General features: G+C 33.7%; 1 protein-coding gene across 1 annotated transcript; it reads left to right on the forward strand.

The window, feature by feature from the left end:
• The first annotated feature begins 11,537 nt into the window (after window positions 1-11,537).
• LOC138934204 (uncharacterized) lies at window positions 11,538-14,813 on the forward strand. Its single transcript, XM_070297691.1, has 5 exons — window positions 11,538-11,908; window positions 12,470-12,856; window positions 13,202-13,344; window positions 13,876-14,618; window positions 14,766-14,813. Exons 1-5 carry the CDS (start codon window positions 11,755-11,757, stop codon window positions 14,767-14,769), a joined length of 1,431 nt encoding a protein of 476 aa, XP_070153792.1. The 5' UTR covers window positions 11,538-11,754; the 3' UTR covers window positions 14,770-14,813.
• Window positions 14,814-15,042: the final 229 nt, after the last annotated feature.

The raw sequence follows: 15,042 nt of genomic DNA on the forward strand, positions 1-15,042 counted from the left end.
TTTTTCAAATTTTTTGATTTATTTAAGATATTATTCTTGCTATTGTGCGTGATAAAATTTTTATCTTAACCGTAAAGCCGTAAGCAAATCGACCAATTAGCATTCTTATTATGTTGTAAAAATGCTTGAATGTGATTGATCAACTTATGGCTCTTGCAGACCAGTGCGATGACGCGACGCGCGATATCCAATGAGAGCTTTAGCTTTTCGGAAAAGCAGAGCTCTCATTTACTACCAGTTCTAAGTACCTTGCAACGAAAATTAGAAAATCTCAATAAATCTGACCTTATAGATCGCCATTCATTAGTTGAAGCTATTCAGCAAGGTTTAAATAAAAGGTAACTTATTAATTTGATTAATACATATGTTATTTAATTTTAAATAAGGATTTAATTGAAAAATATTATTTTATTTTAAACTATTGATTCAAAAGTATTAATTTCAATAAAACAAACAATGTCGCTTAATTTACTATATTTGATTTTAGATTTCTTACAATATTTGAAACAAAAGAATTAATAATAGCAGCATGTTTACATCCAAAATTTAAGTTAAACTGGTTAACCGGAGAAAAAAGAAAACGTGCTGAAAATTACTTGGAGGATTTATTGGGAATCCGATCAACTGAAAATTCTTCAAAAGCTGGAAAATCTGACGATCGCGATGATTTTTTCATTTTTGAGCAAAAAACGGTGCAAAATGAATCTGAACAAGAAGAATTGCAACGGTTTTTAAAATCAAATAATTGTAATATAGAAATGTTAAACGACTATCCAAAACTTAAAAAACTTTTTATTAAATATAATACAGCTCTACCAAGCAGTGCATCTGTAGAAAGAATGTTTAGCATCGGTGGCTCTGTATTAACACCACAAAGAGGGCATTTAAATGATGATACTATGGAGCAACAAATTTTATTAAAAATTAATAAAGAATTTCGATAAAATTTAATCATTTATTTTGTAATAAACCTTGAATGAAATCTTGCTTACAATTTTTTAAAAGTTTTTCTTATGCAAAATAATTTATTAGTTTGTATTGTAAAAAAGTAACGGAAATTGTAACGACTCGTTACTTGTTAGTAACTGTAACGGTAACGAGTTACTTTTTAAAATTAGTAACGAGTAACGATAACGAGTTACTTTTTAGAAAAAATAACGGTAACGGTAACGAGTTACTTTTATAAAGTAACTTTCCCAACCCTGTTAATATCAAGAATTTTTTTAAATCTTAAGAGAACGCCTAAGCAGTGGCAAACCGTATTGCGCTAAAGTAAAACCGGTTACATCCCGATAGAGAGATTTCAAATAACTAAAAAAACAGATATATTATTTGTTGAATTTACTATAATATAATAACATTCATTATATAATTTTTTTTTATTCTTCTATTAAGTATTAATTTAATTCAAAATTAATTTTATTTTTCATTTGTATTAAAGTAATTTAACTATTTCTCAGATTTAAGATTGCATTTAATTTTGCAATTAATCTTTTACTTTAGATAAAATATGGAATTTAATATTTAATCTTACGTAAGAATTCATTTTAATATATTTATACTTTATAAAACTATCGTGTGTATATATGATGTGTGAGAGAGAATTAAAATATAAGTTTCAAGATTAATCACACATTCTTTGACTTCATATAAAATTCTGCAACGGTGCAACTTTCTGTAACGCAATCGCATTAACACGTTGCACATTAATGTTAATTTACTGGATGCGGCAACAACACGACGCATGCCAACAAATTTCTATTTTTTCTAACTTATGCAATTAACAGTGCATCAAAATATGAAAGATTCAAAGCTATTTCAAGAATATTATAATTTCGTGCTTAACATTATAAATTGTAAATTATACTAATGTATTATTATTATTTCAAGATACATATGCGCACAACGATAATAAATAATGAAATATTCAAAATATCTTTGTTACTTAATTAGATGATTCCAAAATAAACAAATGTAAGTTTTGATAAGAAATTTTAACACAAAAACATTTACAATGTTTTTTTGTTTTTACGTAAATAATATTTGTAAATGTTTTTGTGTTAAAATTTCTTATATATATATATATATATATGTATTATCATTTATATTTTACAATATTTTCCTTGTGTGTACATATATAATGTTCAACATTTTGTACAATATTTTTTAATATTTTTTTAAAATATTTAATATTTCATAATTAGTTCAACAATAATATTTTTTTATAATATTTTATAATATTGTATTTAAGAATATGTGTATTTTGTATATCATGCCAGTATTACAAGCATCAAAACTTTGTTTAAAACTGCGAACACTTGCTACCATGCAAAATTACGAAACGCTGCGCATAACGCAGAGAAGTTACAGGCGCATGTAATCACGTAAAATATTCTAGGTCTGTCCGACGAGAAAGTAATTAACGAGGAAACTTCTCGTGCTTTCTAATGTCTCTAATTGAGGCGTAACCAAGTTTTAGTAAGACACTTGATATATAATCTATCATGCGATTATATAAACTAAATAAAATGTCAGAACTAACATAAATCGCTTTGCAAAAAATTACATTACGCTTTCGTGTATTAAATAATCTCATTCAATTAAGAAAAATATTAGGTGTACAACTTTGCTTCCGCCGTTTTCCTATAGATGGCTTTAGCGGTAAGTCGTGGTCGAAATAAATAGATCATAGACGTCATGCAATAAACTTGCGCATCTGTCAACATAACCCCATAGAAACATTAGTCGATTTGTGTCTGCGTCATAAAGTTATTCTCGATTGAAAATGTCAGTTTACGAGCCAAATTCTCGTCATTTGCGGGAGATTTTAATTTTCTGCTTCAATATGAAGAAATCTGCGGCTGAGGCTCATCGAATGCTCTCAAATACTTATGGTGAAGCCGCTATTAGCGAAAGAACGTGTCGCGAGTGGTTTCAACGCTTCAAGAACGGTGATTTTCACGTCGAAGACCGGCATAGCGGTGGAAGAGAGAAGGTTTTCGAAGATGCAGAATTGGAGGCATTACTTAATGAAGACTCGAGTCAAAGTCAAAAAGAAGTGGCCAGCGATGGACAATACTTTGAATCATAAATGTATAACCAGTTTTTTACAATAAAGCCTCGAATTTTGGAAAAAAAACCGGAAGCAAAGTTGTACACCTAATATAATGTTAATGTTAAAACAAAAGTTTAGACTACTATTTTATATTTTTTGTAAATCTTACAAAAATATTTGTTATTTTTATGCTTTTTTTATAAAATTATTCAAAATTTTAAGTCAAATCTCAATTTAGTATAACATTATATAAACTCTTAAAATAAGAGTACACACAAGCAAGGTTTAATCATAATTTAAAAAATATATTATGAAAAAAATGTAATATATATATATATATATTATATTAAATCTTTCTCTCTCTTTCTCTCATTTTTTCTTTACAGAATCCGTCACTGTTTTTATAATAGATAATTTCAGTACACAAAATAAATATCTCATACAGCCATGTCGATATTGATGGATTCGCGGATCCGAATAGGCCAGACTTGAAAGCCTTTGAAAGAGGCCCGAGGAAGATGTTGCGAGGGGTCTGTAGACCGCTATGACCCGGAGAGCAAGGACCTCTGGTCCTTGGACCCGCGTCCGAGTCCACCGCGTTCTTCTCCCCTTTTATTTTCTCGTGTTGCATCGTCCTTTTTTGCCGGACCCTCTTGCGACCGCTTCTCATTCTGCCCCGTCCTCTGAATCCTTTTTAATTGTTTTATCGTCGTTCTCTCGCCCCCTTCTCGCCTTCTCGCTTTTTCCTCCAACGATCTTTTCCTCGAAATGTACTCGATTCATTAGGGCGCTTAGCCAATAAACGCCCGCGGATATCCCGTATCGGGAATTACGTGGGACATTGATTATCCTTGAATAACTTATACAGAGAGATATTTTCAATTATTGTGAAACATGTTTCCTTAAGTTATCTGAATTTGTAATTTTGCTTTACAAATATTTTATATCATGCGCAGAAATAGATGAGATTATTGTTAACAATAAGTAGTACAAGATAATGATTTTTGATAACGAGAAGCCGATTCACCATATTGTATATTGCTACGTATAATTGATCGATTCTAAAAATATCTTTCATCGAGAGTGAAAGAAATAATAAAAATTATATTACTATCGATTAGAATTATATTTGAGATTTTACTTTGCGATCTTTATACTTGTGTTTTTTCTATTCCTTTTTATCAATCAAAAATTTCAACAAATTCTTAAATTATTAGAGCTCTCAAAATAAAAGTCTCGAAAATAACTGATAATCAGTCATATCAATTTAGGTTCTCATTCGTCGATGATAAAGCCTGTGAAAGGTGTAACATTCGTTGTTGGTGAGATACCTATGTAGCGCGTATCTTGAAAATGTGCATCCTACATCACCGCCAGTAGCCTATACATCGTTATTTTATCGTATATCTCCTGAACGTATATGCAAGGGTGCGTATCGCAATTAAAAGGAATACTTCTAATGAACCGGTCGGCCATCCTCGCGAAGTACAAATATCTAAAGGCAAAATAAAAAGCCATTTCGATACAGAATGTATGAAAAACAGAATTCGTAAAGAAAAAGAAAAAGCCGAAAAGATAAATCGCACGTCTCTGGAAGGATAAGAAATTATCATGTAATTCAAAAATTATTGCAATTAATATACCTTTTACATAAGTCGTCAGGTTAATAATCCTTAATTTCTAAAAAAAAATGGTGACTTCTTTTAGTCATTCTATATGCGTCTCATACAAAAATAACGAGAGCTACACTCGATTTATTGCTTAAATCCCACCTATGGGCGATATTTATCGTCGATCCTGCAACGCGCTGTTCATTTTTGACCACTTGTGTTATTTATGCAAATTTGACCCTCCGCCTCGGCCTCTGAACAGATTTTGACGTCATTGTGCCCCAACATTAGTCAGAAGAACTGGTTGCAACTGGGAAAGAATAAACGACCTTCCCAGATTTTGCCTTCGTGTTTTTCTCTCATTTCGATCCCTTGAAATCATTATCTTTCATCTTTCATCCGCTATCTTTTGCATTTCAAAATGATTTTCTTACAATCAGTAAAATTTACTTATCGATGAAAAAAAATTAAAAGTCATATCATAACTTTAGCGTAATATGTGTTTTTTTTTTTAATTTCCGCATCAATTATATAAAAAAATATTTAATTAAACAATTTTTGTAGAAGAAAATTTGATTTTAAATTATTTTCAAAATATTTTTTTGTTTGTGTATAATAATACAATATATATATAATTCAGGGTTGGGAAAGTTACTTTATAAAAGTAACTCGTTACTGTTACCGTTATTTTTTCTAAAAAGTAACTCGTTACCGTTACTCGTTACTAATTTTAAAAAGTAACTCGTTACCGTTACAGTTACTAACAAGTAACGAGTCGTTACAATTTCCGTTACTTTTTTACAATACAAACTAATAAATTATTTTGCATAAGAAAAACTTTTAAAAAATTGTAAGCAAGATTTCATTCAAGGTTTATTACAAAATAAATGATTAAATTTTATCGAAATTCTTTATTAATTTTTAATAAAATTTGTTGCTCCATAGTATCATCATTTAAATGCCCTCTTTGTGGTGTTAATACAGAGCCACCGATGCTAAACATTCTTTCTACAGATGCACTCCTTGGTAGAGCTGTATTATATTTAATAAAAAGTTTTTTAAGTTTTGGATAGTCGTTTAACATTTCTATATTACAATTATTTGATTTTAGAAACCGTTGCAATTCTTCTTGTTCAGATTCATTTTGCACCGTTTTTTGCTCAAAAATGAAAAAATCATTGTGATCGTCAGATTTTCCAGTTTTTGAAAAATTTTCAGTCGATCGGATTCCCAATAAATCCTCCAAGTAATTTTCAGCACGTTTTCTTTTTTCTTCGGTTAACCAGTTTAACTTAAATTTTGGATATAAACATGCTGCTATTATTAATTCTTTTGTTTCAAATATTGTAAGAAATCTAAAATCAAATATAGTAAATTAAGCGACATTGTTTGTTTTATTGAAATTAATACTTTTGAATCAATAGTTTAAAATAAAATAATATTTTTCAATTAAATCCTTATTTAAAATTAAATAACATATGTATTAATCAAATTAATAAGTTACCTTTTATTTAAACCTTGCTGAATAGCTTCAACTAATGAATGGCAATCTATAAGGTCAGATTTATTGAGATTTTTTAATTTTCGTTGCAAGGTACTTAGAACTGGTAGTAAATGAGATTACAACATAATAAGAATGCTAATTGGTCGATTTGCTTACGGCTTTACGGTTAAGATAAAAATTTTATCACGCACAATAGCAAGAATAATATCTTAAATAAATCAAAAAATTTGAAAAAAGTAACGATAAAAGTAACTGTTAAATTCGTTACTCGTTACCGAAGTTACTTTTTTCGTTACAAATAAAATTTGTAACGCCATTACCGTTACAGTTACCGAAAAAAAGTAACTGTAACGGTAACGGCGTTACAAGTAACGCGTTACTTCCCAACCCTGATATAATTAATGTATAATTTCATTCTAAAATCTTTGAAATGCTACTTTGATACGATACTCAATGGGATTTGAAATCAAACGATAATTGAATAAGACTTTTATTCGTAATTATCCAAATTACCGCAAAGAGGTTCGTAAAAAATCGCGAAAATTATTCGGCGTAATCGCGAGGGCGATTGCCAAGCATGCGTTTTACTTCGATAGCAATAACACCGTTTAAAGCCGGTTATCGCCAGACGATTGTGCTAAGTGCTTGCAATTTCCCAGACTGCGCTCTATCATCGAACTGAATTACGAAAGCGTAAGAGTAGTAAAAGACCACCTACGTCAGACGCACGCACTCTCGCAGCGCGTGCGCTTCAACCTGCGCCGAAATGAATTCGGCGAATGATCATTACAGTATCACCGCTCAGCGACTGCATTTTTAACGTCATTTCGGATGGTTCCTGCTTTAATACACGACGTTTTCTCAACCTGTTTTTCGAGTTTCATTGCGCAAACGGTGGAACGAAGCTTTAGTTTAACATATGCTCAAAGCCCAAAGTAAAATTTTAGAAAAAGATCTTTTTTGCCATTTTTAAACAAATATATAAAGCATCAACAATTTCTACAGATGTATATATTTAAATTTATTAAAGCTAAGCTAATTTATTTAGCGCGTAAGAAAAATTTTATACTAAAAATTGATTCAAATCCACTTCAAACTTATTGGGAGCAATTTAGTATTCGATCTCAATTTAGTATCGTGCTCGAAGAAACATTGTTACGTGTATCCACAATGTTCGACAAGGGTAAAAATAATTCTCAGCTCATGATAACAACATAGTAATTAAAGCACAGAAGAATATATATATATATATATATATATATATATATATATATATAAATTATTAAAGAGAAATATATCTAAATTAAAACAGATAGCAATTTAATGAAAGCGTATCTTTGCAACTCTATAATCTCTGAATATGTTTCTCGTTCGTTGTATTTTGTACGACGATCTGGTTAAGAATTAATCATTTCTTTTTTTATTGAATCAATCTCGCAATTCAGCAGGCGGGAATTCCCGTCTCGTTTCTCTGTCCTGTCGACATTCCATCCTAGATCGCCCTGTAATCTCTCGACTGCGGTCTAAAGTCTAACCGAACTACCGCTCGAGTCAAAACAACGACGAGAACTTGAACGGACGCGAACAATGAAGACGACGAAAACCCAAGAATCAACCCGCTTCGTCGAACACGCGATGTAAATATAAGCACTGCCGGGATTAGACAGGAGATTATCTTGGGTATTTTATTCTTGTGATTTTGCAAGATCATATATGTCTTTGCGAGCGACTATCGTGAGAAACCTAGATTTCTATAAATAATATTATTGTGTAATCAAATACAAGAGTAAAAATATTAGGTGTACAGCTTTGCTTCCGCCGTTTTCCTATAGATGGCTTTAGCGGTAAGTAGTGGTCGAAATAAATAGATCATAGACGTCATGCAATAAACTTGGGCATCTGTCAACATAACCTCATAGAAACATTAGTCGATTTGTGTCTGCATCATAAAGTTATTCTCGATTGAAAATGTCAGTTTACGAGCCAAATTCTCGTCATTTGCGGGAGGTTTTAATTTTCTGCTTCAATATGAAGAAATCTGCGGCTGAGGCTCATCGAATGCTCTCAAATACTTATGGTGAAGCCGCTATTAGTGAAAGAACGTGTCGCGAGTGGTTTCAACGCTTCAAGAACGGTGATTTTAACGTCGAAGACCGGCATAGCGGTGGAAGAGAGAAGGTTTTCGAAGATGCAGAATTGGAGGCATTACTTAATGAAGACTCGAGTCAAAGTCAAAAAGACTTGGCACGATCATTGGGAGTGGACAATACTTTGAATCATAAATGTATAACCAGTTTTTTACAATAAAGCCTCGAATTTGGGAAAAAACGGCGGAAGCAAAGTTGTACACCTAATATGCTACAGATAAAAAGTAAAAAACAAGATAGATAAAAAAATAGGTTAGATACAAAACAACTGCAAATTTTTAAATTTAATTTAAAATTAAATTAAAACAATATTTTCTGTTTTTGAATAAATTATATATATTCTAATTATTAGTCTATATATGTATACAAATATAATTAAGATTTTATTAATATTAAAGATTGACATGACAAAGAGATCAATCTTATTAAAAAATATGTATATTTAATTTTTGGATTGTCGGAAAAATAATTATAATATATTTTACCATCATTAAATTTCTCGGAACCCATTTAAAAGAAATATTAATATTATGTATGCTATGCTTATATAGAAAAGAATAGTATCCTAATCAAAGAGTAAGACGATTAAGATTCCATCAATATTAAGCCAGATTAAAAACGCAGAGAGATACTTTATTCTTTTCCAATCCTGTAAAAATCTCGATATTATGCATGCAAAAAAGGACTATGCAGGATTACGTGAGTCCTCAAATATCGCATATCTCGCTGACACGTTGAAGAAGAAAACGGCGAGGTCATCGCGCGTGACTCAGGATCGCAACGTGAAATTCGAAGGCAGGAGGAGATTCGAGAACTCGGCGGATTCCAGGATTACGTGGACGCGATCGTCTTTATCTTTTCTTTTTCTCATTCGCCGTTCGACCGGATTCTTCCTTATTGCCGAATCCGCCGAATCTCTTATCCAAACGGATAATAAAAAGGACGATGAGCCCTCCCGAGGAGGACGATAGGGGACCCTCCTACATACAGCGGCCCGCAGCATCCGCACGCAGGACCCACACTTTCGGGTAACGAGCGCGTAACAAGTCCTCTCGAGAGTGCGTCCACCTTCGCATACCGGTGCGCCTCACCCCTTCTTTCCCCTCTACCCTGCAAATCTTGCAGGTGTGGAATTTTTTTCTCTTCTCCTCCCGAGCCACAGAATATTGACTTGGTCACGCAGGAAATTTCGCAGACGATCAAATCGTCACGATCGTCAAACGAAACTAATCCGCGTCATTAATTTTCGATATGGAAATCAATGATGTCATATTGTCAAGCCATTTGGAAGATAATGATTAATTGTTCTTTTCAGAAACCCATACAGCACCGCAAGATTGCAATAACATTGCAGCAACATTTTTCTGCAAGATTGCAATATTGCGAAATGTTGCCGCAACGTTGTTATGATATTGCAGCAACAGTAAAATGTCCGCCTACAGAAATATTGCAATATAATATTGCAGCAACATAACAATATAATGTATATGCAATAATGCTTTATGTATATTTATCGACATAATATCCTTAACATATGAAAAAAATAATAAGAAATTAGGCCTATAAGAGTCAGGATCTAGCGTGTATATAGATTTTCTGTATTATAATAATAACGAAATTATAAAATGTAAATTTTTCAGTACACATTCGACTTCCTTCAATGACAGAGAATATTTAAGAGAAATAAGAAAAAACTCAATTTGCAATTGCGTAAATTCACAATTTCTTTGTATCCGAAATATTCAGATATCCGGATGCAAAAAGATTGTGGTGAATTTACGTATACAACGAGTTTTTTCACATCTCTCTTGTCTTTATATAATCTCAAAATTTATTTATTAAAATCTAAAGTATCTTTTGCATATTAGAAAATTATTATCAAATTTTTGATTTTATATAAGAATGGAAACTATTAAAAGAATTCTTAGTCCAATGTCTGAGCCCCTGTATTGGGGTCGTATCATACAACTTAAATTAACAAAAATAGTTATTATATCTTTTCAATTTTACTAGCCGCTCTTTGTAAACTTTATATAATCATCGTGACTAAAAATTAAATGCGGAATAGATAGATCATGCGCTGCATAGCGGTAAACGAATAAACTAGCGATTATCGAATACTTTTTTGGTAATATTTTCGGAATGTTGCTGTAACATTGCTAAAGTTATATTGTAAAATAATGTCTTTGCAATATTTCTGCAACATTAAACTGCAATATGCAATATTACAATGTTGCAGCAATGTTGTTGCAAGCTTCAGTGCTGTAATGGGAACTTGTAATAACTTGCAAAACGAAATGTGTTATGAATTACAAAAGTACGCTTTCATTAAGTTGCTGTCTGTTTTAATTTAGATATAATTCTCTCTTTATAATGTATATATATATATATATGTAATATAATAAAAAATAAAATGTAGAAAAAATGCGAACAGAAAGAAATTCAGCAAAGTATTGTACAACAGACAATAAAATAAGAAAATAATGATGTAAAATATTCATGATAATTATTTCTTGAAAAATGATGCACATATTCATTGTCAAATAAAATTTCAAGAATTATCGAAGAAAAATTGTGCAATTGTCGTCTCTATCAGTGATATAAATAAATTATCCTCAGTAATAAAAGTTAATAATGAAAAGTCTTGAAATTGTACCGCAAGCTCTTCAATTTCGCGTGATGTCTTTCTTCATTTTCCAAGAAATAAGATTAATACGTTGAGAACAGTCACGACCAGCAAGATATCGAGCTACCCTTAATATTGTCAACTCTCCATTGTGACAATATGTCGCAGATAAAGGTTTTAAAATCTCGACCAAATTTTTGGAATGCATGTTTAATGAATTAAACAGTCGACCTGGAAGGGTTAAAGTCCTAAATTCGTCCGGTAACAATATCCAGCGTCTATCCTACCGGCAAAAACCAATGAGAAAAAAAAACAACACCGGAGACAGGACGAATGATCATCGCGAGCGTGCATGCATCCTTCGGGTGCATCCTAAATCTCGTCCAATGAGAAGTTCCCAGATAAGATATAGAGGAGGGAGATACGAAAAGAAGGAGGAACGAAAGATCGGTGCGAAAGCAACGGTTGCGAGCACTTCCTGCGCAACAAGAAGAGGGTCCTACGCGGCGGCACCGCCGTGTAATTGAGGTCCTACGATCCCTACGGAGTCTTGGCGGCGGTGGGGATCGCCCTATGTAAGGCCCTGGAAGCGACCAGGTCCAGTTCATCCAGCATCGGGATTCCACCGCGCGCCAGGACTCGCGCCGCCGATTTTCAGTGTCGATTATCCTTCGATTCGGATCATCCGCGAAGAAGATAACTTCGGAAAGTAATCTTTGAGAAGAGTATTCTTTCGTCCTGGTGGAGGGCGCCGACCCCTCGCAACTGTCGTCGGTGCGAAAGAGAAAGACGAGGAGTACGCCACGAGGAAGATGAAAGTGAACGTGACGTTAGTCGTTGTGGTCCTTGCTCTAGGACTCGTTGACGCGGCCAGGAGGAGAGTCAGGTCCACGACGGCGACGGTGGTGACGACGACGCCGGCGTCGTTCATCGGTAGACAGTTCGCCTTCGCCGAACAACCGGAAGGTTAGTGCCGACAGTTTCAGGGTTGAGAGTCTCGAGTATCGCGAGAACTTGCTGCATGACTGGTAACGATAACGTAACATTACGATATGTGTTACGTTAACGTTAACATCATGATAAAGACGTAACAATATCTAAAAAAAAATGCTTTTTAGATGATTCTGCTAATTTTTATATTTTTTTAAATACATTTTTTATTTCGCTTAAGTATTTAATGACTCTAATTTTTCAGAGAGTTTGTGCGTATTTCTATACGCGTATAAAAAATATAAATTATATTTGCATATGTATATCCTATTATTTTTTATATATCGATATATAGTTTAAATTTTTATTTTTTTAATTTTCTTAAATTTATGCTGCTTTTGCAAAATTATTTACAATAAAATTTTTATAGCTATTTATTACTGTTCAAAAATTAATTATTTCATTTTCTGTTTGTCCATCTTAATTACGAAATTCGTTCAATTGTTAGCTATTATTATTAATTTCGCGTACATATTAATAGAATTAATGCGTATAGGCTGTCATTACAAACGTCTCGCGTACTAAATCAAATTTCAGAAATAGAGACTCTGTGGGATAACTTTGATATCCAGAAATTGGAAGGTCATTCAGAGATCTGGAAGAACGGCACGGCGAATCACGACGAAGCCAATCCTGGCAGACAATATCCGGGACTTCCGAGCAATTCGGGCGACACGAACGAGCTGCCGAGCCCTATCTCGCCGCCGCCGCAACCGATATTACCGCCGTTGAAACCTCCACCGGGCTGCCAGGGTGCGAGGGGCCAGTACCCGAGCCCGAAAAGCTGCTCTAATTATCTCAATTGCTGGGACGATGTGGTGATCGAGCAGACCTGCCCGGACGGCCTGCTCTTCAACGATGTAATCGGTTACTGCGACTTCGCTTTCAACGTCAATTGCGGCGATCGACCGCCCGCCACGCCCAGTGAGTGATCGATAATCCGTTCATGATTCCCAAATATTGCCAATTCTATCGTCTTTCAATCGCGATTTTGCCTATTAAATCAATGGTTCTCCGAATGGTGGAATTATTTGCAAAAAAACAAAAAAAAAAAACGGAAAAAGAACGTCAATATCATTTTGACGTAATAATAATCTCTAGATACATATCGAATTTTTTATTGTCCTTGTTAAGTATTTTATAATAATGCCTTTGTAATTCTCTATTTATGATATGCCAGAATTAAAGAAAAAGAAAAGAAAGAAATATTTTATATTATTAATGAGATAATAATTGAAGGAGTAAAGAAATAATTCTGTTGATTGACAGAACCGTCGTTGCCGCCGGGATCGAAACAATGCCCGGATCCGAACGGACGTTACAGAAGCTCGACCAACTGTTCAGAATTCTACGTGTGCGTCGCGGGCAGACCTACCAAATTCAGTTGTCCTCGCGGTCTGGTCTACAATGACGTAAGGATTCATTCTAAAAAATGCGCCGTGAACGCTCGCGGAATTTTAAGTCGCCAAATTGACATTACGACATGTTGCTTAAAATAGATCTCGCGGGAAAAATCTTATTATTTTTATTATATTAGAATATTAAGAAATTATTTAAAATAATCTCGCCAAAGAAAAAAAGCTAAATTTGAATTCTAGATTTCTGCCTTGTTTATGCTTTCATCAATTTTTAAAATAGTTTAATTACGCGAAATGCGAAGAAATATATTTTATACGTACGTATTTAATTTATTGTTTGTTAAAATTTTATATATTTATATAAAAAATTTTAAAAAGATATTACAGTCTAATAAATTTAAAAATAATTAAATATATTTAAAATGCGTTATAGAAAAATTTTTAATTTGTATATATGAAACATATGTCTTAGAGAAACATATTGCGTATATACAGAAAAAATTATATAAGATTATTATAGATATCTGTGCGATGAATCTATTTATATCTAAAAAAAATAAGGAGTGTAACGACTTTATCTTTTAGATATTGAACGTTTGCGATTATCCATATAACGTGGACTGCAAAGGCGCGGCTACGCCGGAACCACCGAAGCCTACGCAACCGCCGTCTCAACCTTCGCAAACGCCGGCTCAACCTTCGCAATCGTCGACTCAATCTTCGCGACCCTCTCCCATCAACCCTTCGCAATCACCTACTCGTCCGTCTCAACCACCCACTCGTCCCCATCAACCTCCCACACGTCCCCCTCAACTATCCACCCGTCCCCCTCAACCACCTACTCGTCCCTCTCAACCATCTACTTATCCCCCGCAACCACCGGCTTATCCGCCTCAACCACCAAACAATCCTCCTCAATCACCGAGTTATCCGCAGCCTTATCCACCACCGCCCCCCTCGTATCCCGGGAATCCTTGGCTGAGCAAGGTCGAGTCCGATCTCTGGCAACAGCGATCGCAGGCGTCCACGTTAGAGATCAATGAAGAAAAACACGAACAGGAAACGATATCGGCCGATAATCAACTACTAGGCAATCGGCCTATCGCGACGGAAACGTCCGAGCTGGTAAGCCCGTGGACTCTGTTCCAGGTGATACCAAGCGAACTGGTGAACGCCACGTGTAACAACGGCGACGTGCACAGACTCAATGATGCCTGCACTAACGTTGTAGTTTGCAGGAACAATAAGCCTCAGATGGTGAGGTGTTCATTGGGCTTCTCGTATGATAAGCCATCGGACTCGTGCAGGCCCTTAAATGTTGCCAAATGGTATGATTTCTCCTCTCTAATGTATATTAAAGAGCTTTATATTTCAAATCTCTCGTATATGAGCAAAAATGAAGTATATGCTATGTAAATATGACTATTTGAAGCAATGATTTTTAAATTGAAGAAATACGTTTTCTTTTGTTTCAGCTAATTAACGGGCTCTTTAGAAATCACGCTTTATACTAAGGATGTATATCGATCAAACCTCAATAAAATATAACATTCTTCACTAAATTATCATGTTAATTATCTTCTATCAGTTTCTGTTATTTGTGCAATATTTAATTGAAAATAAGAGTTCCAGCCGACAAAAATTATCAATAAGCAGTTCCTTGAAGATAATGAAAGCGTTTAAGATAAAATAAATAAATGAGCAAATAAAGAAATAATATTTAATATCTTTATACTCTTCAATTCACTCTCT

This window comes from Polyergus mexicanus, unplaced genomic scaffold, assembly GCF_030449975.1.
Source record: "Polyergus mexicanus isolate NDT 795.1 unplaced genomic scaffold, iyPolMexi1.0 SCAF_6, whole genome shotgun sequence".
NCBI lineage: Eukaryota > Metazoa > Arthropoda > Insecta > Hymenoptera > Formicidae > Polyergus > Polyergus mexicanus.

What these genes read in the sequence shown, in the direction of transcription:
- LOC138934204 (XM_070297691.1), top strand. Translation starts at nt 11,755, where the DNA reads ATGAAAGTGAACGTGACGTTAGTCGTTGTGGTCCTTGCTCTAGGACTC. An exon ending in TCGACCGCCCGCCACGCCCA is followed by an intron (nt 12,857 to 13,201) that starts GTGAGTGATCGA and finishes GTTGATTGACAG; the next exon opens with AACCGTCGTTGCCGCCGGGA. An exon ending in GCGGTCTGGTCTACAATGAC is followed by an intron (nt 13,345 to 13,875) that starts GTAAGGATTCAT and finishes TTTATCTTTTAG; the next exon opens with ATATTGAACGTTTGCGATTA.